Source organism: Orcinus orca, chromosome 17 (genome assembly GCF_937001465.1).
Source record: "Orcinus orca chromosome 17, mOrcOrc1.1, whole genome shotgun sequence".
In the NCBI taxonomy this organism is placed as follows: domain Eukaryota; kingdom Metazoa; phylum Chordata; class Mammalia; order Artiodactyla; family Delphinidae; genus Orcinus; species Orcinus orca.
Window position 1 is genome coordinate 46,376,712 of NC_064575.1, and position 27,350 is coordinate 46,404,061.

The window sequence follows — 27,350 nt, forward strand, 5'->3', positions numbered from 1 at the left end:
TGACCTTTCTGGTTGTTACAAAATGATGAGATCAGCCATGCTTTTGGAGTCCCTCCCAGGTCTGATTGCCTGTGATTCTAACTTGTATATATAATAACCTCTCGTTCTCAATTTTCTTTTCAAAAAAAAAAAAAATTTTTTTAAAGTCTTTGTTTGGACTTCCCTGGCGGTCCGTTGATTAGGACTCCGCACCTCCACTGGAGGGGGCCCAGGTTCCATCCCTGGTTGGGGAAGATCCCACATGCTGCAAAGCCAAAAAAAAAGTCTTTGTTTAGCTGCTAACCAGTTCACTTTATTAAAATAAAATTTTACTTTGGCACAAGCAATATTGCTCAAAAACTTTTTAAAGTATACCAGGCCTTGTTTTTTCCTTCTCAAGCTATTTAAAATAAATGTTTTGAGTACATCCACCAATGTGTATGTGAGGTTTTTGATAAGTGGCCTGGAACTTACCTATCTGATCTCTGTGTGTGTTTTTTTTTGTTGTTTATTTGTTTTTTTGGCCTTGCTTCGTGACTTGCAGGATCTTACTTCCCCGACCAGGGATCGAACCCAGGCTCCCTGCAGTGGAGGTGCGGGGTCCTAACCACTAGACCTCCAGGGGATTCCCTGTCACACTGTATATTTTATTCTCTCTCCATCTGCAGTTTCCCAATAGTGAGCAAGAACTTTGGAATCTTGGTAGCAGTGAAGCTGGTAGCCACTATTAATTAAATTTGTTTAATTTTTTTAGAAATTTTAAAAACATTCATTAATGCTATTGAAAATATTCTTTTTGTTTGTTTTGTTTTGTTTTTTGAAAATGTTCTTTATTCTCCTGGGGAAGAAGAATAGGGAGAAAGCCATGATAATCATCAGCTGGCCATCTTTTGAAAGCTTGAAAAAGGTCTCAGAAGCATGAGTAATTGTTAATTGTTCATGGTTGAGTACTGTGTCAGACACCCAGCCCAATCCCAATCTGTCACCTTCTCTAGACCCTGTGACAGTCACTTGCTGGTAGTGGCTCTGGTTATAAGAAAGATCTCTGTCTTCTTGTCTGACACCATCCGAATGTCAGGAGTGGAATGCGTTGTGCCACTGGATGCCTGGTGCAATTTCTTGTGCCTATAATACACTTGCAAAGTATCCAATTCCACCATTGCCTTGCTATCTGGACACTGTTAAAAGAAGGAATCTCTTAGAAAGAGTTTTCCATCATAGTGAGATGGGAACTTGAGTCTTGAATTGAAGCCCCAAAGGCAAGCAGAACTGACATTTATGGCTTAATAGCTCCTGTAATTTTGGGCCCCTGCTTATATGTTAATTTTTTTCTACTAGTGGTTTTTTTTTTTTTCTACTAGTGGTTTTAAAGTTTGTAATGTCCTTATTATTAAGTCTAAGAGGATAGAAGTAGTGAGTAAAAGTAGACTCCCATTCTACACAACACCAAGTCCAAAAGTAACCACTGCTATCAGTTTGATAACATACACGTATCTGTGTGCTTGTAAATAATGTGGCGTACTAACATACTGCCCACTGTTTTGTTTTGTCTGTTTGTTTGTTTTAACTTGCCAGTATGTCATTGACTTCTTCCCTAAGGAATATCTGTATATTTACCTCACTCTTGTAACTTCCATATGATATCCCAAGAATGAAAATATATCATAATTTAACAATTCCTTTATTTTTATAGACATTTAATTTTATTTTTCTGTTAAACAAACTCGTATTGATCTTTACATACTTCTATTTCTGTAGAACAGTTTCACAGGAGTGGGATTTTTAAATCAAAAGTCATGTATGTTATATTTAAATTAATATTTCCAAATAACTCCTAGTATGGTTCACTTTCAATTTACATTTCCCTAATTCTAGTGAAATTACTGACACAAAGTGTTCAAACATGGGGATGTGCTGTTAACCATACTTAAAATCTGTAATAATTTAAAAAGCAAATTCCAAAAACGATAAAATATTTTACAGTTTTGGGAGAAAGCCATTAATTTCTAACATCACATGACTGTAAGGCATTTGAGGCTCTGTGATGTAAATGTTTAAGTATATTTTGGCCTATTCTCTGATACGTAGGAAAGTGTGAGATAGCATACTTAGGCTAAAACAAGATATTAAATCAGAAGCTCTGGAGTTTGTCTCTTTTTAAATCAAAAAAAAATAAATTCCCTCCATTTTTTTTAAATATTTCATTGAAGTATATTGATTTACAGTATTGTGTTAATTTCTGCTGTACAGCAAAGTGATTCAGTTATATATTCTTTTCCATTATGGTTTATTACACAATATTGTCCCTCCACTTTTTTTTTTTTAATTTTTAAAAAATTTTTATTGGGCTTCCCTGGTGGCGCAGTGGTTGAGAGTCCGCCTGCTGATGCAGGGGACACGGGTTCGTGCCCCGGTCCGGGAAGATCCCGCGTGACGCGGAACGGCTGGGCCCGTGAGCCATGGCCGCTGAGCCTGCGCTTCCGGAGCCTGTGCTCCGCAACGGGAGAGGCCACAGCAGTGAGAGGCCAGAGTACCGCAAAAAAAAAAAAAAAAAATTTATTGGAGTATAGTTGATTTAAAGTGTGTTATCCACTTTTTAAATGAAATATGTCCGTTTGACTTCAGATTATGCAACATGTTCATTACTTTAAAACATCAATATGCTAACATTTTGCAGACTTTTAAAAGTATGCCCCTCAAAAAAAGTAACTGGTTTTACTGTTTTTAACTTTGAATTTATCTGGGCAAACTATAATTTAGTACCTCTGTGTGCGACATACTGGGAATATTAGGGTTAATAAAATATGGACGCTTTCTGGTGTAGAGTAGCTGACAGTTCATCCCTGTGCAAAGTCAGTGACTTCAAAGGGCTCCTTCAGCTAGCAGGCATTTGTTCTTATTTTATTTCCTCTAACTTGGTATATTTGGAGATAGAACCTATGATGGGTATTTCATCATAAGGATTTGGGTTACTTGAGGAACATTTAAGGAGAAAACAGTGAACCAGTGAATTGCTTTCTTTTTGTTTATTGTTAAATGAGTTTTTAGCAGTCTAAATGTGTGGCTGTAACAACAGCATCTTGAAGAGCAAGTGAAATTAAAGCAAGTGGTTCTATTTTCTGATTATGAACATTGGTTTTTCCTTTCACCCCTTGGAAGAAGATTTCGGTTACCCAGTATCCCAGAGCTTAGCCCAGGGTACAAAAGAATTAGAAGGGACTATCTGTTCATGCCCACCCTGCTTATTACTCAGAACTCTGTTTTCACACCTTGTCTCTCCCATTACATAAAGTCCTACTTTCTGTTCTGACCTCTCATTTTTCTTAGAAAAGAATATTCTCTTTTGCATCAAAGCTGTAGCACACGTAAGAAACATGCTGAGTCTTCAAAGAAATGTCATGTGATTTAAAGAAAGATGGATCAACATAAATGTCTTTTGTATATCCGTTGCCTCACCTTTTGTAGGTGAGGCAACGGATATACAAAAGACATTTATGTTGATGTCTTTTATATGTTATAAATAATAACATATCACCTTGAACCAAAAGAGAGGGCAAGGGATGTTTGACCTTTTTAATGAGTGATGCTTTATTTGCATACCCATGAGAAAGGTTTGGGAGGTGTGGGAGGGGACTTTTATTTTTTCAGATAACCATTACTTGTAAAATCATTCTTTCTACCCAAGCAATGAATACGTATATTTAGTAATATTGAGGCATTCTGCAATGCTTGGTTTGTTGTGTGGTGTTCTTGTATTCTATTCTGAAATTCTTTGCACCTGAGCCAAAAAGAATACCAAGCCTCTGAGAGATGCATGCATTTCCTATTTTGAACACTTGGCTTTCTTATTCCAGTTTCCTTTTGTTATTAAGTATAGGTTCACAAGGTTGTAACAAACAGTACAGAGGCATCCCATATACACTTTAACTAGTTTCTCACAGTGGTAACATTTGACAACCAAATGTAAAGTTAAATTTACTTTCTAATTTACTCATTGAAAGCTTTCTTTTTTTTAGTATATATTTTATTTATTTATTTTTGGCTGCATCAGATCTTAGTTGCAGAACGTGGGGTCTTCCTTGATGCATGTGGGATCTTTCGTTGCAGGACAGGCTCCAGAGCACATGGGCTCTGTAGTTTGTGGCATGCAGGCTCTCTCTTTGAGGCGCGGGAGCCCAGTAGTTGTGGCATGCGGGCTTAGCTGCCCCGCCACATGTGGGATCTTAGTTCCCTGACCAGGGATCAAACTTGCATCCCCTGCATTGAAAGGCGGATTCTTTACCACTGGACCACCAGGGAAGTCCCAAAAGCTTTCTGATAGGACTAAGAAAAAGTTCTTGTTTTAAAAAAATTCTGTTTATAACTTAAACATTTAGTGCCACAAATGCAAACTGGAACTCAGCATGCAGTGAAATTATACTAGAACATTGTAACAATGCAATATTAATGCAATATCAGGCAATGTTGTTATAACGGAGAAGCACCAGATAATTTTTGTTGGTGGGAACAACTTGTTTTTTTTAGTTTGAATAACATGGCTAAATGATGTAAGCAGGAACTGCTGTGGGCAATTCAGTCTATACTATCAGTCCCTGAGAATTCAGTGTAGTTTCATGGAATAGTCATTTGTTAGTCTAAAGACCTTATTCATATGATGAGCAGTTCAGGGAATTTAAAATATGCTTAAAATTCTTTTCAGCGTTGTAGAAAATTATCAAGTGCAGTGAATTTCAAGGAAAAAAATTTTCATTACCCAAAACACTTGATTGATTTCAATGTGTAAGGTTTTTTTCCCTATGGATTTTTTTTTCTTACAAAATGGGGATGGTATTATACATGTTATTTTCAAGCATAACTTTAGAAGAATCTATTACAGAAATTTTCAAACTAACATAATTTGGGAGAACATCTATTACCCAATTTCAACAATATCAATATTTCCAATCTTGTATCATCTGTTTCCATGCGTACCCTGCTATACCCTTACCCGCAGAACATTTTAAAGCACAAAAACCTAGAGATCATTTCTTTCACTTGTTGCTATTTATGTGCCCAATATATCTTTAAATTAAGCACCTTATTCTTAAGCATTAATGACTTTAGTTAAAGCAGAACTTAACTAAAACACATGTGTCAATGTTGATAAACCTATTTTGCCTCCATTGCCCTATTTAAGCATTTCCTTGGTATATCTTTAAGACATTACCTTGAAGTAGGCTAAAAGGAAAAATTGACATTTGTCTATGAATTTTATCTAATAATATAGAGTAATGACTTTTGATTTTCTTCACTGTGTGTTATGTGGTCTTTTAAGCCGCCTTGTTTTTCTTTTTCTTTCGGCTGCTTTGGGTCTTTGTTTCTGCACAGGGGCTACTCTTTGTTGTGGTGTGCGGGCTCCTCATTGCGGTGTCTTCTCTTGTGGAGCTTGGGCTCTAGGCTCACGGGCTTCAGTAGTTGTGGCTTGCTGGCTCTAGAGCGTGGGCTCAGTAGTTGTGGCTCACAGGCTCTAAAGCGCAGGCTCATTAGTTGTGGCGCATGGGCTTAGTTGCTCCGTGGCATGTGGGATCTTCCCGGACCAGGGCTGGAAGCCGTGTCCCCTGCATTGGCAGGCAGATTCTTAACCACTGTGCCACCAGGGAAGTCCCTAAGCTGCCTTTTTTTAAACCAAAAGCAAAATGGCTTTATTAGCAAACATTTTCCATTTAAGTTCAAAATAATCAAATCATAGTAACCACGAAGCTAGAATGGGATTGCTTCTGGAGAGGTTCTGATCTGGAGGGGGAGGGGTGTGATGGAGTCATACTGCTGGCTCTGTATTTGTACCTTTCAATGTTGTATGCTATTCCTATTCCAAAACAAGACAAAAGCTCATTTAAAAAACAGAACGCCAAAATAGTTCACAAAATAATAACTTCTGTAAATGTGCCTCTCTGGAAATTTTGTCTTCTGTTACTTCTGTTACAAATGTCCACGGTTAACAGTGTGTTTTGCTTCCTTCTTCATCTAGATTTTCCATCAAAATATTACTTTTAAAAATGTCACTGTTTTCTAAGCATGTAAGAAGATCCGTTGTTATCATTTTATACTTTAAATCAAGCAAAAAGATTACTTATAAAATAATTTCTACTTGTGAGGGCAATTCTTGTTTTGAGTAAGCAGTCTGTAACTTTACTATGTATTTGGAGCATATTATGATAACTGTAGTAGGGGGGTTTTTTGTTTGTTTTTGGTAATCTTTGACATAATTAAGGTAAGTTAAGTTTAGTTACCAAACTATTTTGACAGTACCTAAATTTGCTTACGATTTCAGTGAAATAGATTCTTAGAAGATTTCTTTATTCCTTCCAAAGTGTTTTATATTTGTTGGTTACTTAAACTTTCTCCAAGGGGTAGATGCACATGCACAGAGCAGCTTGTACAGCCTTTAGGAAGAGCTAACAGAAATTGAGAATCCAGATGTGATCATCCGTCCTTCTGCCTCAGTATTAAACTCAAAAAGAATGTTGAAAAGTCATCCTTCTTGAGATGGTTCATTTCAGATGAACAAGTTAGTTCAGAGATTTCCTACGTGAAAAGTGACTCCATCTTTTGCACTTGCTAGGATTAAAACATTGTTTCTCCAGTCACTTTCCAAAAATATATGGTCTTTGTAACACTAGGGGTGTTAATAACCTTAATACAAAGGCTCGGGGCAGTAATTTTGCAAGAAGTAGAAACCAGATTTCTTTTTGCAAGACTTCTCGGCATGTTTTCTATGTAACTGTGTTTTATGTGTTTTAATTTTCTATGTTTTTTATGTGTTTTTTTAATTAATGTGTTTTAGTTCTCTATGTTAATGTCCTCTCATCCAGAGGAGAGAATATAGTCTTCTATTCTTTTCCCTTAACCTCTTTTTCTAATAGGACAGATAATGCTTTGATTCTCTCTCCTCTAGAGAAATATGGCAGGTCCTCAAAATATGAATATTATCGTGCTATGACTACTTCTATTTTGGAATGCTACCTGATAACATCAGTGTTACCAGTGTTTAGTAATTTGTAATTATTAGATGAAAGGGTGTTATGAGAATTGTTTCCGATAGAGTATATATTGTGTTGTTAGACACCCTGGCCTTCAGTATTTTCATATCTTTCCCTGCTCTACAAAGAATTTTCTATGAGTTATTAGGATACATAGGATATTATAAAATTAGATTATATAAATTAGGATTTGAAAAAATATAAGATAGGAAGAAATATTTGATAGTCTGACAACAGAATCTTAGGCAATTAAATTAATATTGGCATAACAATCATAGGCTCTGAGCAGGAGGAAACTTGAATTACAAAACTCATAATTTCAAAGGAAAGAAAGTCATTAATTCTCAGGGAAATATAGTTTTTCTCTACATTGGGTTTGAAAGTTTTTACCCAAATACGTAGAGAGAACATGGAGTACTGCCATGGAAGAAATCTTCATCAACTTTATAATGTAGTCACTGGTGTGTTCATTCAGTAGTTTCTTTTTCTTTTTTTTTTAATAATATTTTTTTTATTTTTGGCTGCATTGGGTCTTCGTTGCTGCACGCAGGCTTTATCTAGCCGTGGTGAGGGGGGCTACTCTTCGTTGCTGTGCGTGGGCTTCTCATTGCAGTGGCTTCTCTTAGTTGCAGAGCACGGGCTCTAGGCATGCAGGCTTCAGTAGTTGTGGTGCGTGGGCTCAGTAGTTGTGGCGCACGGGCTTAGTTGCTCTGCAGCATGTGGGATCTTCCCGAACCAGGGATCAAACCCGTGTCCCCTGCAATGGCAGGCGGATTTTTAACCACTGCGCCACCAGGGAAGTCCTCAGTAATTTCTTAATGCAATCTCAGTGTGACTTGCTGAATGAGTCTCAGCAGTAATGTCTTCATAACTGTGATGCTCTAGCAGTTTTCTGAATATAAACCTTTGGGGAGACCCCTCTTGTGCTATTTACTTTTTCCCTTCATTTCCTCTCATCTCCCTTCAGTTCTTTGCCCATCCAGGCAACTCCAACAGGGTTTCTTACCCAGCTCAAGTGCAGTCTCCTTGTTAGTTTATGTGATGCGGTACAGTCCCTCCATGCACTGTAGGACCTCGGAGTTCAGGGTTACATTGACTCACTCATTCGGCCCCTAACCCGTTGGGTTCCTTTGTAGTTTTATCAATTTTTGATCCTCTGTCGCTTTTGAGTAGCAGTTACATTATTGTTACCATGTACACCTGAGACTGATAAATACTGACACGTGAGAATCTGAAACCTAAGTAAAGATAAAATGGAGGTAAAAACCCAAAACAATGACTTAAAATGAATGTTAGGATGAGCTACTGGCATAGTCTTGTTTTGATGGACAGCTCTCTTTTTGCCGTTATTTAGGGTGTGGTTAAAAAATTCCTCGTCTTTCTCTAAACCACCAGCAAATGCACATAATTTTTACGTTATCCTTATTCTGTGGTGATGGCATAATCCATTTATTCTGTGGTGATGGCCTAATCCATTTATACTTTATACTTTGAAGCTATTCTTTTGTTTAAAATTGTTTCCCTTATAACATACAGCACTCCCTACCATTCCTTAAATTACATGGGATTTGAAAAAGGCTAAGATTTTCTGATAACTGAGTAACTTTCCATGGAAAGCATTAAATATCTCAAACATTGACTGTAAATTGTACTTAACTGAATTGGATTAGTTGAAAAGTTAATTTATTTACTTATTTTTTTAATAAATAAATTTATTTATTTTTTTGCTGCATTGTGTCTTCGTTGCTGCACACGGGCTTTCTCTAGTTGCGGTGAGCAGGGGCTACTCTTTGTTGCTGTGCACAAGCTTCTCATTGCGGTGGCTTCTCTTGTTGTGGAGCACGGGCTCTAGGCATGTGGGCTTCAGTAGTTGTGGTGTGTGGGCTCAGTAGCTGTAGCTCCTGGGCTCTAGAGCACAGGCTCAGTAGTTGTGGTGCATGGGCTTAGTTGCTCCGCAGCATGTGGGATCTTCCTGGACCAGGGCTCGAACCCATGTCCTCTGCATTGACAGGAGGATTCCTAACCACTGCACCACCAGGGAAGTCCTAAAAACAGCTTTATTAAGGTAGTTTACATATCATAAAATTAACCTATTTTAAGTATACAATTCAGTGGTTTTTAGTGTATTTACAGAATTGCGCGGCTAATTTTAGAACAATTGTGTAAACTAATTTTTAGATAATGTAACAATCTAATTTTAGAGTAACCCATTACCCCCAAAGGAAACCTGGTGTCCATTAGTAGAAACTCCTGTTCACTTCCTTTCTACCCACTTTACTTGCCCCTCCCCCATCCCTAAATAACTATCAATCTATTTTCTGTTTCTATGGATTTGCTTGTTCAGATATTTCATATAAATGGAATCATACCATATGTGGTCTTCTGTGACTGGCTTTTTTTTTTGGTGGCATTGGGTCTTCATTGCTACATGCGGGCTTTCTCTAGTTGTAGCGAGCGGGGGCCACTCCTTGTTGGGGTGCGCAGGCTTCTCATTGTGGTGGTTTTTCTTTTTGCAGAGCACAGGCTGTAGGCGCACGGGCTTCAGTAGTTATGGCACGCAGGCCCAGTAGTTGTGGCTCGCGGGCTTTAGAGCGCAGGCTCAGTAGTTATGATGCACGGGCTTAGTTGCTCCGCGGCATGTGGGATCTTCCCGGACCAGCGCTCAAACCCGTGTCCCCTGCATTGGCAGGCGGATCCTTAACCACGGCACCACCAGGGAAGTCCGACATGTGAACTCTTAGTTGCAGCATGTGGGATCTAGTTCCCTGACCAGGGATTGAACCTGGACCCCCTGCATTGGGAGAGCAGAGTTTTAGCCATTGGACCACCAGGAAAGTCCCTGCACTTTTTTAAATTGAGTTATTTTTCTTACTGTTTTTTAGTTGTAACATTTCTGTATATATTCTAGGTAGGAGAGCTTACATGACTTACAAATATTTTCTCCCCGTCTGTGGGTTGTCTTTTCATTTTCTTGATGGAGTCCTTTAAAGCACAAAAGTTTTAAGTTTTGATGCAGTCCAGCTTATCTATTTCTTCTTTTCTCACTTATACTTTTGTTGTCAGGTGTAATGCAAGGTCATGAAAATGTATTACTACATATTCTTTTTTTTTATTTTTTTGCGGTACGCGGGCCTCTCACTGTTGTGGCCTCTCCCGTTGCGGAGCACAGGCTCTGGACGCGCAGGCTCAGCGGCCATGGCTCACGGGCCTAGCCGCTTCGTGGCACGTGGGATTTTCCCAGACCGGGGCACGAACCCGTGTTCCCTGCATCGGCAGGCGGACTCTCAACCACTGCGCCACCAGGGAAGCCCACTACATATTCTCTTAAGAGCTGTGTAGTGTTAGCTCTTACACTTAGGTATATTATCATTTTGAATTAATTTTTTATATGGAGTGAGGTAGAGGTCTAAATTCATCCTTTTGCATGTGGACATTTCATTGTTCCAGCAACATTTACCGAAAAGGCTTCTTTCCTCATCAAATTGTCCTGGAACCCTCATCAGAAATCAATTGACCAGGGAATTCCCTGGCTGTCCAGTGATTGGGACACCACGTTTTCACTGCCACGGGCCTGAGTTTGATCCCTGGTCGGGGAACTGGGATCACATGGGCTGTGCAGCGTCGCCAAAAAAAAAAAAAAATCAATTGACCATAAATGTAAGGGTTTATTTCTCACCTCTCAAATTCTATTCTATTGATCATTGCCTACCCTTATGGGAGTACCACACCATCTTGATTACTGTAGCTTTAGAGTAAGTTTTGCATTTAGGAAATGTAAGTCTTCCTACTTTGTTCTTTTTTAAGAAAGTTTGGCTATTCTGGGTCATTTGTATTTCCATATATGTTTTAGCTTCAGTTTTGTCATTTTCTGCAAAAAAGCCAGTTGGAATTTTGATAGCTATTGCATCGAATCTGTACAATTTAGAGATAGTATTGCCATTCTAACAAAATTAAATCTTCTGTTTATGAACATGGGCTGTCTTTCCATTTATTTAGATCTTTTATTTTCTAACAGTGTTTCATAGTTTTTAGTGTACAAGTCTTGCTCTTCCTTTGTCAAATTTTTTTCCTAAATATTTTGTTCTTTTTGATGCTATTGTGAATGGAATTGATTTCCTAATTTCCGTTTTTGATTGTTCATTGTAGTGTATAAAAATGTAGTTAATTAATTTTGTGCATTGATCTTATATCTTTTAACCTTACCAAACTGGCTTATTCTAGTAATAATTCAGCAAACTGTATTCGATTTTCTACGTATAAGTTTGCCTTCTCTCTATACTACCATTTTTATTCCATAAGTTACTTTATTTCTTGCTGTTTTTTATTTCAGTAATCTGAAAGACCTGGAATTTAGGTTGAGAGAAAATTCTTATTCTCATGCCCTGTCAGGTAGATACAGATTATTTAAGTTTTCTTAAGATATCTTGTCTACAGCAGATAATCCTAGTGCAAAGAATAAAGATGTGAATCCCAATTGTATTGTGTTTTGGCTTCATTGGAATAGGTGCTACCCTACAGATGCTGAACATAATTGTCATTTATAGCCTTAAATTTCTAGTTAGGTAACTTTTATTTTATCTTGGTTGTATTTTGAAGGTGTTGGGTTGGCCAAAAAGTTCCTTTGGTTTTTAAGTGAAAATAAAAGACATATTTTTCATTTTCACCAAGACCTTTATTGAACAACGTATTCACCATTTTGTTCCACTACCTTCTGCCATTTTTCAGGCAACTTCATAATTCCATCTTCCCAAAAGTTTTTATCTTTTTGAGCAAAGAACTGTTCCGGGTGCCTTTTACAGTCTTCCAGGGAATTGAAATTCTTTCCATTAAGAGAGTTTTGTAAAGACTGAAATAAATGGAAATCTGAAGGTGCAATGTCTGGTGAATACAGCAGATGAATCAGAGCCTTCCAGCCAAGCTGTAACAATTTTTGCCTGGTCATCAAAGAAACATGCGGTCTTGTGTTATCCTGATGAAAGATTATGCATTTTCTGTTGACTAATTCTGGACACTTTTCGTTGGGTGCTGCTTTCAGTTGGTCTAATTGGGAGCAGTACTTATTGGAATTAATCATTTGGTCTTCCGGAAGGAGCTCATAATAGAGGACTCCATTCCAATCCCACCATATACACACATCACCTTCTTTGGTTGAAGACTGGCCTTTGGTGTGGTTGGTGGTGGTTCATTTCACTTGCCCCACGATCGCTTCCATTCCACATTACTGTACAGTATCCACTTTTTATCACCTGTCACAAATTTGTTTTAAAAATGGAACGTTTTCGGGCTTCCCTGGTGGCGCAGTGGTTGAGAGTCCGCCTGCCGATGCAGGGGACACGGGTTCGTGCCCCGGTCCGGGAAGATCCCACATGCCGCGGAGCGGCTGGGCCCGTGAGCCATGGCCGCTGAGCCTGCGCGTCCGGAGCCTGTTCTCCGCGGCGGGAGAGGCCAGAGCAGTGAGAGGCCTGCGTACCGCAAAAAAAAAAAAAAAAAAAAGGAACGTTTTCGTTATGTTTCAGTAGAGAATTGCATGCACAAATATGGTCAAGAAAATTTTTATCGCTTAACTTAATGTGGAACCCAAACATTAAAGCAATTAACATAACCAAGCTGGTGCAAATGATTTTCAGCAGTTGATTTGGATATTTTGAGTATGTCGGCTGTCTCCTGCATGGTGTAACATTGATTGTTCTCCATTAATGTCTCGATTTGATCACTATCAACTTCAACTGGTCTTACCCGACCTTGGAGCATCACCCAGCTCGAAATCTCCAGCACGAAACTTCACAAACCACTTTTGACGCATTTGATCAGTCACAGCACCTTCTCCATACACTGCACAAATCATTTTTTGCATTTCGGTTGCGTTTTACCTTTCTTGAAATAAGAAAGCATAATATGCCGGAAATGTTGCTTTTTTTCTCCCATCTTCAATATTAAAATAGGTACACAAAAATCACCAATTTTGATAAGTTTTTTTTTTTACGCATGCTGATATGACAGCTGTCACAATGCAATCTAACAAAATTGTTTCAAATGAAGTTAAGACAACTAAGTGCTACTAGGGCCATCTTACGGAAAAAACCAAGTGAACTCTTTGGCCAACCCAATACGAGATACCTAGATTTAATTTATAAGAGATCTTTAACCAGAGGCATAGAATATGCCAGGTCAGAGTCATAGAAGTAAGTTGTATACTATGGAAATGATCTGATTTTCATATCCAGTGTGGAAAGTCTGAGTAACTCAGCAAAATACACAGAAGTCTTGATAGTCTTTGAGTATTAGTGTTAGTATCTATCAGGCATTTGACATGAGCAAATATGGTTTTTGAATGAATGGTGCTTGTATAGGGAGATACTGAACTAGAAGTTGAGAAATTTGGGTAGTTCTTCAGTTTTGTGAAGAGCTAACTGGTTGTGTGACCTTTGGGAAATTATTTAACTCTTAGTTTCCATTTCCATCTCTGTAAAAATGAGGAGGTGTGGCTAAATGATGGCTAAAGTCCTTCTCAGGCCTAAAGTTCAGCATTCCCTCTCTTTGCTCTGACAGTTACACACAGATTGACTCTTGATCTCTAAAGAGACTCTCCTCGGAGAGTTGTAAAAATCTCACTAAGTGACTCTAATATGCAGACAAGTTGAGAATCACTGTTTTAGAGACTTAAGTTATGGGCAGCTTGATGTCAAGTAATATTTTTTCAGGCTCCCATATTTTAGAAATGAAATGGAAGAATGATTATGGAAATAGCAAGAGTGAGAATAATAATAGAACAAGAAATTACTGTATTTTATGGTTTGTGGAGTAATTTGATATGTTAAATCATTGAAGCTGAAGAACAATTATGTGAAACTAGGAAGTGTAATCCCCATTTAACAAATGATAAAATTGGAATTCAGAGACATAAAGTGACTTGCTCAAGGTTACTGTGCTACTAAAATGGAGTCTGAGGGGCCTCCCTGGTGGCGCAGTGGTTGAGAGTCCGCCTGCCGATGCAGGGGACACGGGTTCATGCCCCAGTCCGGGAAGATCCCACATGCTGTGGAGCGGCTGGGCCCGTGAGCCATGGTCGCTGGGCCTGCGCGTCCGAAGCCTGTGCTCCACAACGGGAGAGGCCACAACAGAGGCCCACGTACCGCAAAAAAAAAAAAAAAAAAAAAAAAAATTTGCATAAAATGGAGTCTGGGACTGGATTCACCATCTGGTATCATTCCTATTAACCCATCAGTTAGGATTATGTAGGATAGATAATCTCAAAGATTTTTAGTCCCTTCCATTATGTGTTTACTTGTCTTTGAAATGGGATAATTACTTACTTAGAATGATTTATAAGAGTTAATAATCTAAAGCTGTGGGTCTTTATTGCTCTTTAAGCTAATGACTACTTAAAAAAATTTTTTTCCCTGTGTGTGTGTGTGTGTGTGTGTGTGTATGTGTGTATATATATATATATATATATATATTTTTTTTTTTTTTTTTTTTTTTTTTTGCGGTATGCGGGCCTCTCACTGTTGTGGCCTCTCCTGTTGTGGAGCACAGGCTCCGGACGCACAGGCTCAGCAACCATGGCTCATGGGCCCAGCTGCTCCGCAGCACGTGGGATCTTCCCGGACAGGGGCACGAACCTGTACAGTCCCCCTGCATCGGCAGGCGGACTCTCAACCACTGCGCCACCAGGGAAGCCCATATTTTTAAATATGGGTATCTAGCAACTAACTGGTGGCAAACAGATTGGGTAAGGGACAGGGTGAAACTAATTTCATAATACAGTAATTAGTTGAGTTGCCACATAAAGAGTGCTTAGGGGGATTTCCCTGGTGGTCCAGTGGTTAAGACTCTGTGCTCCCGGGCTTCCCTGGTGGCGCAGTGGTTGAGAGTCCGCCTGCCGATGCAGGGGACACGGGTTCATGCCCCGGTCCGGGAAGATCCCACGTGCCGCGGAGCGGCTGGGCCTGTGAGCCATGGCCGCTGAGCCTGTGCGTCCGGAGCCTGTGCTCCGCAACAGGAGAGACCACAATAGTGAGAGGCCCGCAAGAGTCTGTGCTCCCAATGCAGGGGGCCCAGGTTCGATCCCTGGTCAGGGAACTAGGTCCCCCCTACCACAACTAAAGATCCTGCACGTGGCAACGAAGATCCTGAGTGCCACAACTAAGACCCAGTGTGGCCAAATAAATAAATAAACATTTTTTAAAAAAAGAAGAAGAATGATTAGGTATTCATGTGGCTTTTGTTCCTTGGAGGTAATTGCCGCAGATACACAAAGAGGACCCATCATCAATTTCCCCTCGTGTTAATGGTGGTTGATGTAGTTTGTTATGCATCCCTTCCAATTTACTTGTTCCTTTCCACCCCCCACACATTTTTTTTTCAGTCAGGTTGGAAACAATAACTCATGGGTGCTATAGTACTTTGCTGTCGTATTATGCTCTACTTACTGTGTTGTACATTTGTGTATAGGAGTAAAACAGTCTATTCTTTGGAGCAATCATTTTGTATACTTTTTGGTCTCTGTGGCTATGGTTTCTATTATTCCTTTGCGTTCATGCCTTTTCATGCCTTAGTATTCTTGATAACTAGCCAGTTAATCATCAATGAGCTCGGCTTTGGAAGCGGTGCTTTGTGGTTGAGTGGCTGCAGAAGTTTCCTTCTCTCCTTCCTTCATTTAGGACTCTCAGACAGAACTGGATCTTTGGGGAAACCCTGTATTTAACTCTGCATTAACCCTTCTATCTTTCAACTTTCGGCTTTTGTGGAGCTGTGGGACAGAATAGCTATGGTGTACTTGTCTTGGGAGAGATAATTCTAAGAATTCTAAGAAAGATCACCTTGAGAAAGTCTGTTTCCTTAAGTAACTAATGTTTTTAGAGTAAATATTAGACATTGTCTATTTCTATTGGTTCACTGTGCTTTCTCTCCCTTTAGCCCCCCAGGTTCGCCCAATAGTCTTGGCTACTTCCCTACAGCTGCTAATCTTAGCGGTGTCCCTCCACAGCCTGGCACGGTGGTCAGAATGCAGGGCCTGGCCTACAATACTGGAGTTAAGGAAATTCTTAACTTCTTCCAAGGTTACCAGGTCAGTACCTTGAAGAAGAAAAATACTCAGTGCCCTTATTACTTAAGTTGATGTGCCTAAAGAATGCAGCCAGGAAAGAAGCAAATTCTCTGAAACTCGTGTGTACGTGTTAATAAATAGATTTTCTTTATGAAGAACCAGAGTCAAAGTCAGGGGGACTAGTTGTCTGAGTGCTAACTTCAAACTCATCCCTTTAATAGGATTGGGGCTTTTCCATGCTGTTTTAATTACTTCAGCTTAATCTATTGATGCTTTTTTTTTTTTCCAATTGGGCTGCTTTGAGAAAGCTCTTTAGGGCACACAGTGATGTGGGTGTTTCCATCTATAGTAAGATTGGCTAAGAAGGAATTTTCCTCAGACGTGGAATTGGAGTATTTAAAAAGTAGTCCGAGGCCTCTCTGCCTAATCTGGAAAAATGAGGGTGACTCAGTGAATCTTTAGATGGTAACTCCTTAAAATGAGCTATAAGATATTCAGTGAGTCTTTTATGATGTATTAATTCTTGTGAAACTGATATTTACTCTTGTCAGTTTTTCTACGACTGTCTGTGTCCATCAGCTGTTCTTTGACTTAAGAACAGCTTGGTAAGAGCTCCTTAACAGCAAGCAAAATCTTCTCATTGTCATCTCACCTGAGCGGACACCTTTCCTTCCTTAAATCACATGGTTAGAACCCGAACTCCTTCCTTTCCTGCAACGTCTGAAAATCAGTATCTTGCAGCCTTTTAATTGCACTAAAAGCAAAAATGGTCTTTCCTCCTGGAGCTGAGTTGTGCTTGAGTCTTCAGAATTGAGAAGCACTTGTAGGCCTAATCATCAAATCCTAAAATAGCCCTTGAGCATTTACAGTACAGCATGATAAGGGCTGTGCCTGCAGGTGCCATTTCACTCTTAGAACAGGTTTACAAGCTCTTGGTATCCATGAATCATGGAGGATTGTGGAGCTCAGCTAAAATGATGTCAGTGGGGATGCCCCGAACCTACCAAGTTACCATGATGGAATATTTTTTGACAAATGAAGAAAAGCTGTGTCTGATAGTGAAGACTGAATGAAGGTGGACAAAAGTTATCTTTTGTTACTGCTTGGCCTAGCACATTCTTTCCAGAAGTAAGCTATTTTTCAGAGATCAGTAGATACTTTACTTCTTCCCTAAACAATGATGCTGCCTGTTGGAATAAAAATGTTACTTTCCGAACTTCGTATCTGATTCACTAGATTATGAAAAGAGTAGAGAATTTTACTGAAGGCTATTGAAAAGATTATTTAATCTCATGGAGAATACATTTGAGTTTTGTGTTTTCTCCCATGGTTTTCCAGTTCTAGAAAGTATAAGCAAAGTTTCAGGTTTTAGTAGTCAGTTGAATTAATTTCTTTTGTTTTGACTAATTAACTTTTATTACATTCACACTGAATAGAATTAAGTGGTCGTACACATATATTGATTATGAGAGTAAGCAAAATTGCTCTTACTATGAAGAGTGCCATGGCTGGCTTTTGTGGGTATTTATTATACCACAAACACGTAATAGCAGCTATTTCTAGATTTATGGCTAAAAGGTTGACATGCTTCAAAATTAAGATAAACTGCTACAGACTGAAGTTATTTTATTTAAAAATTTTATTTACTTCTTTAAAAGATTTTTTTGATGTGGACCATTTTTAAAGTCTTTATTGAATTTGTTACAATATTGCTTCTGTTTTATGTTTTGCTTTTTCGTCTGCGAGCCATGTGGGAACTTAGCTCCCCGACCAGGGATCGAACCCGTACACCCTGCATTGGAAGTCTTAACCACCAGATGGCCAGGGAAGTCCCTGAAGTTATTTTATCTCCTAGTAGCTTCTAAGGAATCATTGAAGGTTGGAGCAGACCTAGTATAATCAGAAGCACAAAGATTCTGTGAAATTATTTTGTCTCAAGGCATTTGCCTTCATTTCTGAAGTGCTTGGAATTTATGAACTGGATCAATAAAGTAGGATTACTTAGGAACCTGAATTATCTAATTCAGTATATCATATTATTCTTCAGTAGTTTGAGCTTTAAGGTAGTCACAATGCATACTTTCAAAATCTTCTGTGTATAACCTGATTTCATATCACGCTTACATAAAAGCTGATATTTTCTACTGCGTTTAAGAGTCCTTCCTTGCCTTCTTATTTATTTTTGCCTGTTCTCAGTTATTTTAGTAATAGCCGCTAACCATGAGAGTCTAGATTCTTTTAGATATGGCTTTGTCACAAGACAAAAATCAATGGATGGCTTTTAAAAAAAATTGTTCTCAAGTGTAATCTGTGTCTGTCTTTACCTATGGTGCATTTATTGCTTTTGCTGATTTCATGGGAAGTTTTCATTTGATTGTTGGTTATTTATGATTCATCCTACATGATTATATAATTTACTTATGTAATTAAGCAAATCCTTGGTAATAATTGGTTGAATGAATGAAATCTCTTAATGGTTTCTGTTTCTGTCTTTTAAAAATATATATATAATATATAAAATGGCATATGTTATTATATATAAAATATATATATTATATATAAAATGGCATATGTCATCTTTATAAATGTTATTTTTAATTTTTGGATGTATGTTTCCTCTATCCTCAGCAAATTCTTTCTATAAAACTACTCCAACTTAATTTTTCCATACTTCATTTGGGGTCGAGGAGGCTGTAAAGCTGGAGAGGGCAGGGATTTACAAAAAGGGAAGAACTCTGATGCTAAAGCAAGATGCAGGACATGGGTTCTGCTATCAAATCTGCATTCTTGTAAAAGTACCCGAGTTAGGCCCATTTTGATAAATGAGATTAATAGAATGAGGATTGAATTTACGAAGGCAAAAAGACAACTGTAAAAATATTTGGTGATGAGGATGTCATTCTGGTCATGGAAATAAATCTGTGTCTATATTTTAGTTGATGGGCCTCTTATTCTGAAATGGGCTGTTAGGTATCCTTATATAAGTCCTTTAACTTTTTCACTTGCTCTTTGCATTAACCTCTACCGTCAATGGCTTTGCGTTTTCAGTAGTGCTAGTTTTTGTTTCTCCTCGAAGTACTGACTTTATTCATTATCTCCTTGGGCCTCTCACTGCTTTTTACTTGCTGCACTGCTGAGAGAATTAGTTTGATATTACAAATATATCTAATGCTATTTAAAGTTCACCAAGTTATATAGAGATACTGGGCTTATTGTAGAATACCTTGAAAATAGTTGGTGCTCAAATATTTGATATCTAGTCACACTTGTGGTGTGATGGAAACTGTACTATTATCAAGATCTGAAGTGTTTGGTGGCGTTGCAGTACGATGTTCTTTTTCTATCCACGTGTTCAATCTAACTTCCCTCCTAGTAGGGACTTTTATGGTATTTAGACGAGTTAAGTAAGAAATGACCACTTGGGATTAGCAGTTACATATATGGCTTGTATCACTGTTAACTTGTTTACTATGGTCTAAATGTCCTATAATTCAGTTGGTAGATCTATTCAGTTGAAATACTAACCATCCATAGTGACAATTTGTCCATCTTTTGATCCTGTTTGTTTTAACTTGCATTTTAGTATGCAACCGAGGATGGACTTGTACACACAAATGACCAGGCCAGGACTCTATCCAAAGAATGGGTTTGTATTTAAGGGCCCCAGCAGTTAGACCATCCTCAGAAAAGAAGGTAAGGCTCTATGATGTGAAAGTTAAATTATAAAGGGCCAAACAAATAGAGGTCAAGAATTTCAAAGTGTTTTTTAGAAGTCAGGTGGCAGTTGCCATCTTCCCTTCATGTGATGTAAGAATGTCAGAAATCTTAGAAGGAATGGAGACTAGAATTAAGGTTGTCATCTAAGTAGATAGTATCTAAGCAACATATATGGAAAGACTTTTCCATTTGGAAATTTATTCCTATCCTGTGGAATACAGGTTGGGTATGCTTTCTTTCTTTTGTTTTTCTTTTTAATTGAGGTAAGAATCGCATAACATAAAATAAATCACTTTAAAGTATACAATTAAGTGATTTTTATCAACTCTGAAAGAAAATCCTATACCCATTAAGCAGTAGCTCCCAATTTCCCCTCCCCATAGACCCAGGCAACCAATCTGCTTCATTTCATGTTTTTGAGGTTTATCCACGTTGTAGTGTGTATCAGTACTTCACTCCTTTTTGTGACTGAATAATATTCCATTGTATGGCTATACCACATTTTGTTTCTTTCATTTATCTGTTGATGGGCATGTGGGCTATTTCTACCTTCTGGATATTGTAAATAGTGCTGATATGGACAATTATGTACAAATATTTGAGTATTTTAAATTATTTTGGGTATATATCTAGGAGTAGAATCACTGAGTCATATGATAATTCTATCGAGTTGGTTACACTTTTTTTTCCTAGTTTCATTTTTTTTAATGTTGTGGTAAAGTAATACATAATATAATACCATTTTAATCATTTTTAAGTGTATAGTTCAGTGGCATTAAGTACATTCACATTGTTATGCAAACATTACCACCATCAACTTTTTCACCTTCTCATACTGAAACTCTAAATACATTAAACAATCTCCTTTCCCTCTTTCCCCAGCACCTTGGGAACCATTATTCTCTTTTCTGTTTCTATGCATTTGACTATTCTAGGTACCTTATAAATGGTATAACACAATATTTGTCCTTTCATAACTGGCTTATTTCACTTAGCATAATGGTTTTAAGCTTCATCTGGGTATACTTTTAAATATGCTCCATTCCAAAATGACTGTGAGGTTTTTGTTGCATGTCTTTCTTCTCTTTTAAACTAAATCTAGAAGACCCAACACAGCCATCAGTCAATCAATCAATCAATCAGTCAATCAATAAAAGAAAAAAGTCACACTATCTCTCTTCTCATGTAGCCTAGTCCTCTCAAACCAGCCAATATTTGTTGACTGCCCCAAGAACTACTGTAGATATGCCTCTTTTTTTGGTCATAAAAGACCCCCAAGGACAGTTCACAGTCTATTAAAGATGCCCAAGTTTCCCTCCAGAGAAGGAGATTGTGATGGCGGGCTGGAAAGAATGCCTTCTCAGATGGCCAGGGTTCTGGTACCCCCCACTTTCACTGTGAGTTCCAAGTCTCATACTCCTAGGATTTCAAAGGGGCAGGGTCAGCTCATAAATTTAAATCTGTCAACAAGTGCTTCTTAACTATATTTACAACTATATTTTGCATACATATGGAGACGATAATTCTTTAGAGGTGACATTTCCCTTCTCTGTAAAAATTGGGAAAAAATCTCTTCTACATATGTAACATTTTTGGGGGGTGGGAATTAGGTGGATTAATAAGTATAAAGTTATACAAACTAAAGTTCTTTATGTATACAAATAACTATTTTGTTGCTATGATCACAATAATCATTACACGGGCAATGTTTTTGACTACTATCTACATTTCAGACATTTTTCAGATTTCACCAGTATTTCCATTAATGTCCTTTTTCTATTCCAGGATCCAGTCTAGGATTTCACATTTAGTTGGCCTGTCTCCTTAGTGTCCTCTGGCCTGTGTTAGTTTCTCAGTCTTTGCTTATTTTCTAGACCTTGACAATTCTGAGTTACGCTGCTTTTGAAGTCTTATGGGCTGTCCTTTAGTTTGAATTTGTTTAATGTTTTTCTTGTGATTAGGCTGGGGTAATGGGTGTTAGGAAAGAATACATAGAGGTGAAGAGCCCCTCTCATGAGATCTCATGATACGTAATATCTGTTGTACTATACCCACATGACCTCCCTGGTGGTATCAATTTGATCATTTGGTAAATGGCTTCATCCATTCAGGCTGTCCTAACGCAATTCGATGGACTTGGGTGGCTTATAAACAACAAATATTTACTTTCTCATAGTTCTGAAAGCTGGGAAGTCAAGATAAAGTGCTTATAGTTTTCTTTGCTTTTTTGTGAAAACTTTTGTCTGTATACTAGGTATTTTTGGAGATTCCTGCAATATATTAAGCCTGGTATTCTCACAACAGCTAAATTTTATGCAAAAAAACAAAACAAAACAAAAAATCTCCATGTAACTCATTTGAAGAGTGTTTTTTATACTTGGTCTCTTAAGTGTATAGTTTAGATTACTTTGTGGATTAAAAAACCATTTTTTGTTTTTTTTTGGATCAATATTTTAGTTTTTGGCCCAAAAATTCAAGGTATCTTTTGTTTGTTTTTGTTTGCTTGATTTTAGAGATTTCAGTCTTGTTTTGGTTTTTAATTAATTAATTATTTATTTATCTAGCTAGCTAGCTAGCTGCACCCGGGTCTTGGGCACCCAGGGTCTTCGTTGCAGCACGTGGGATCTTTAGTTGCGACATGCAAACTCTTAGTTGCGGCGTGTGGGATCTAGTTCCCTAATCAGGGATTGAACCTGGTCTCCCTGCATTGGGAGCATGGAGTCTTAGCCCCTGGACCACCAGGGAAGTCCCTCAAGGTATCTTTTGGATAAAAAATGTAGCTTTCAAAATTAGACAAAACTTCTGTCTTCCTCCTCCAACTAGTATTATAAAAATGGGCAAGAACAACAGATAAATGCTGATTCTATTGATTTAAATGACAAACAGGCTTTCTTTGATTAAAGAATCTGAGTTATGGGTTTTATTTTATCTTTAATATAAGGAAGAAGAAGCTGTTCTTCTGTCCTAACAAAAAAATCTCACCTATGAATTATACTTTCAGAAAAGAGATGTCAGAATTACTGGGAGGAAATAAAATATTACAACTAATCAGAATTGCAAGCTTTTTTTTTTAAGGGGTTTAGGTTCATTCCATAGGGCATAACACCAGTTGGTGAAATCCAGATATCTTAAAAGAATTCTTGGTACATAGTACTTTTAATGACAGTTGAATGCAAAATACAACATTGTATGTTTTAACACAGACCTTACTAGAAAGGAAAGACTGATTTGTGGATACTTGCAGTTGTAGCTTCAAAATTGTCTTTGCATAACAGTGTTTGCTTTCCTGCAGCTAAAGGGGAATAGGAAACATTTTCTCCTTATTTGTCTGAGATTTTCTATTTTTTGCTGGCATCTAGGAATGTGCTCTTTGCTAAATGCTAAAATTCCATTGGATACCACTGGGATTAAAAGGCAGGTCTGAGAAGGTTAAACTTTTAATTTCTTCTGAACTCTTCCACATTTTGACAAAATATTTTCAGCATCTACAATGGTTTCCTACTAGAATACTAATAGTATGGGCTGAGAATGAGGAAGGTAGAATTCATTGACTCTGATAACAGACAGGTCCAGAGTTGACTGACTTGGCTGGATCCAAGGGCTCACTCTCAACCAAACTCTCTCCATGACGTACCCCCAGCAACTCCTGCCTTCCCACCTTTCCATTGCAAGTCCAGAGGAAGCCAGCAATTCAGTGTCACTGGCCCCACTTTAAGTCCATCTCTGAAACCACTGTGGCCAAGGATATGCAGGGCTCTTATTGGCTATATCTGAGTCACTTGTTGGGCTCAGCAGTAAAGTTGCCTCTTTATGGCCTTGAGATTGGGTGAGGGGCAGTCATTTAAGGAAAATCTGTTGCTATTGCCAAAAGAAGGACAAAATAGTTATTGGACAATCATGTTGTTGGGTCATTGATAGAGATTTTCTTGTCTGTACCAAGGAGGAGGTTTCAATGCATAATGTTTAAAGCTAAATGTTAACTATGGTCACTTTGTAAACCACATTTTAAAAGCGAGTTCTAACAAATAAATGTTTCTCTGTTCTTAAAGTACCTGAATCTAAATCTCTACCAATTTTGGAATCTGTTCTAAAAGCAAATCTAGTCTTAACCACAGTTACAAACTGGCCATGTGAATAAGGCTGAACTCTGAACAGCTATCTTTATTTCTATCTTCATTTCTGTTTCTCATTTACATGTCAAAGTATACACATGCCTAGTTACAGTTTTCATTTTAAAGATTTTGTGTGGTGTATAAGAAAAATAGCACAGTGGAACTAATTTACATTCAAATTCTAGATCTTCCAATTATTGGCTTAATTGCTCTGTGCCTCGGTTTCCCCATCTGTAAAGTGGGGATAACATGGTAATATAATAAGGTGGTTGTAAGGATGAAATAATCCACATAAAGGTGGCTTTTATCGATTAGTCACTGACATGTAGAGCTCATGTTTGCTACAGTGTCAGTGTCATTCCTCAGTGCTTCTTTTTTTTTTTTTGGGCCGCCCCACACGGCATGTGGGAACTTAGTGCTCAGACCAGGTATTGGACTTGCACCCCCTGCATTGGAAGTGAGGAATCCTATTGACTGGACCGCCAGGGAAGTCCCCTTTCAGTGCTTCTTACTGATACAAATATTCTTGAAATTTTTAAAAATTTCTTATACTAGAATTTAATTTAAAATTTTTGTCTTAATGGTTTAATTTATTTTTAAAATGGTATTAAACCTCTAGTATCAGTAAAATGTTCTGATAACTTGGGAACCCAGAATAAGGAATGAGGAGAATAGTCTCTTCACAGAAGAATTAAGTGGGGAGGTGGAAACACACACACGTCATCCCATGCATGGTAATACAAAGGGTAGGGTATTGTGGAAATGCCAATTATCACATAAATTTCACTTGGCAGCACTGTATTCCCTGAGAATTTGCTGGGTAAATCCCAATTCTGTCTGTGTAAAATAAAAATTTGGACTACCTAAAGTCTTTTTCAGACCATTTAGAATTCAGAATCTCTTTTTTTATGGCTACTAAGAATTGTAAAATTTAGAGACTATAATTTTTCCTTTGTTCATTTTTTTCAGTGTTTGAAAGATGTATGGTGATCCTGAATCCTTCAGACATAAGACAACTTCTAGCAACTTCAGGAGAAGTTTGTCTACACTCAGGCTGCAGTATTTTCAGCAAACATGATTGGACAGTGGGCCTGTGCCCTATCTTTTGGTGGAGTGAAAAATTTGAGCCAGTGAAGCCAAATTCTTATTGCAAGCAGCATGCTTGGCTCCTTGCTGATTGCAAATAGGCATTTAAAATGCGAATTTGAAATCGGGTGTCTCCATTACTACCAGCTAACGTGGCATCATAGGTGTTTCCTAAGTTTTAAGTCTTGGGGGAAAAAAATATACCACTAGTGTCTACTATCTCCATCAGGAACTCTGTTATGAAAGCTTCATTTTTGTGTGTTCCCACTCTTTTCTCCCCATCTTCTGCACAATCACGTGCTCTTCCTAAGTAACTCAAGAATAAGGTCCTGGAATAAAGTCACAAACTTACAAAAAAGAAATAAAACTAATATTTTCCCAGTCTCTTGGCCATCACAGTGTCTTACAGTTAAAAGCCACCGAAACTATTTTTAAAACACCTTGGAAGAAGTGAGATGAAATGGTACACCCACCACAAAACATACATAGTTAAAAAGTTGGATTTTTTCTCAGTAGGTATCAATTGTAAATAAGAATGAACTAGGGGCCAAAATGTAAAACCAAAAATGAAGCAGCTACGTGTAGTTAGTAATTTCTAGTTTGAATTGTAATTGAATATTATGGCTTCGTATGTATTATTTTATATTGTACTATTCCCATTATTGATGGTTTGGACTTTAATAAGGAATTCCATAGTTTTTAATATCACAAAAATGAGATATTTGAACAGTGTATTCTAGAAAGCAATATACTAACTAAAGTGAATGCTTGTATATATTAAGATAGCCTTAAAACTTTTTCTCTAATGCCTTAACTGTCAAATAATTAAAACTTTTAAAAGCATAGGGTTATAGTCAGCATGCTAGACTGAGAGGTAAACACTGATGTGGTGAGAACAGGTACTGATGCTGTCAGTGTTTAGCACTATGTGTTTAGCTGTGTTTATGCTCCAGAAGTGCAATATTAGACACTAGCTAGATAGTACTGCTGCCTCGTGTAACTCCAAAGAGGAAACGGGATTTGATTAATTGAGTGCACGTTTCTTTAATTTACTCATATTGTCCTTAGCTTGGATGCAATGCCATGCAGATTTATGTGGCTGCTATTTTTATTTACTTTGCATTACTTTAACACCTTGAATGGAGAGCCAAACATTCCTTCTTCACTGACCAGCAATGGCCCTTTAACTGCAGTAGGAGAAATAAAAAGAAAAACCATTTTGTGTGAAAATTGGTGATAACTGGCACTTAAGATCAGAAAAATAGTTCTTTATACTTGGCTACCTTAAGATGCTGTCTGCCCAAAGCTCTGAAAGACTTTAAGATAGGCAGTAATACTACAATACTACTGAGTTTTTGTAGAATTGTTACATTTGATAATAAAACTTGCCTGTTTAATCTCAATGTTTGCATTCTGTTTTGTTATTAGAAGAGTTAAGGGTAATGGTGGAAGGGTGTGGTGGGTAAAGCCTTTTTTTCCTGAGGTGGTAGGATATTTACCTAAGTTACTATAAGTATTTGTAAAAGCTATCAATGATTAATGCACTTCAGATACAGATCAAACAACTATCCTTAGAACATAAATCACTGAGACTTTGATTTTGAAATTCTTAAGTTATGGTAGTGATAGATACTAATACGTGGTCCTTGCATCTTATTACTAGGGCTCTATTTGCTTGACAATTTGAAAACCTATTCAAGCCACATAAGCCTTTTTCTTTTTTAAGGATTTTTTTAAAAAATTAATTTTTGGCTGCGTTGAGTCTTCGTTGCTGTGCCCGGGCTTTCTCTAGTTGCAGCGAGTGGGGGCTGCTCTTCGTTGCGGTGTGCAGGCTTATTGCAGTGTCTTCTCGTTGCGGAGCATGGGCTCTAGTCACCCGGGCTTCAGTAGTTGTAGCACGCGGGCTCCGTAGTTGTGGCGTACGGAGTTAGTTGCTCCGTGGCATGTGGAATCTTCCCGGACCAGGGCTCAAACTCGTGTCCCCTGCATTGACAGGTGGATTCTTAACGTCTGCGCCACCAGGGAAGTCCAAGCCATTTCTTAAAAGCCATATAATAAGAGCTAGAACTTTAGTGTTTCTGAATCCCACATGCTCCTCCTTTATTCCAATCACTCTTTGCTAAAGATGAGTTCTCCAATATTCTCTCTAAGCCAAATTTATTTAGGACCCTGGTTAAGTCTTGTGTGACTTACACCACTTTAGAGTTACATATATTGTCAGTATCACTTATTTGATGTATATACTCTATTTTATAGAGTTCAATTCCAGATTTAGGTTATAACCTCAAGGGCAGGAAGTACCTGTATTTCCCTCACATTTCTACATACATGTTCTTGTTAAGCATTCACCAAATGAAGTTTAGTTCACCTAGACAGTTTTTCAGTCTC

At 37.9% G+C, this 27,350-nt stretch overlaps 1 protein-coding gene across 6 annotated transcripts in view; it reads left to right on the plus strand.

Moving 5' to 3' along the window:
- The window catches only part of ESRP1 (epithelial splicing regulatory protein 1), a 57,383-nt gene extending 31,018 nt beyond the window's left edge, over positions 1-26,365 (plus strand). For 3 of the 6 annotated variants that reach the window (XM_004275377.4, XM_012534996.2, XM_033438280.2), the window contains 3 exons: positions 15,918-16,068; positions 19,631-19,740; positions 24,846-26,365. In XM_004275377.4, the coding sequence (XP_004275425.1) occupies positions 15,918-16,068; positions 19,631-19,705 (226 nt within the window). In that variant the 3' untranslated portion in view covers positions 19,706-19,740; positions 24,846-26,365. The remainder of the gene's footprint in view (positions 1-15,917; positions 16,069-19,630; positions 19,741-24,845) is intronic. The other 3 variants (XM_004275379.3, XM_004275380.3, XM_033438279.1) reach the window with 2 other exon arrangements.
- The last annotated feature ends 985 nt before the right edge of the window (positions 26,366-27,350 follow it).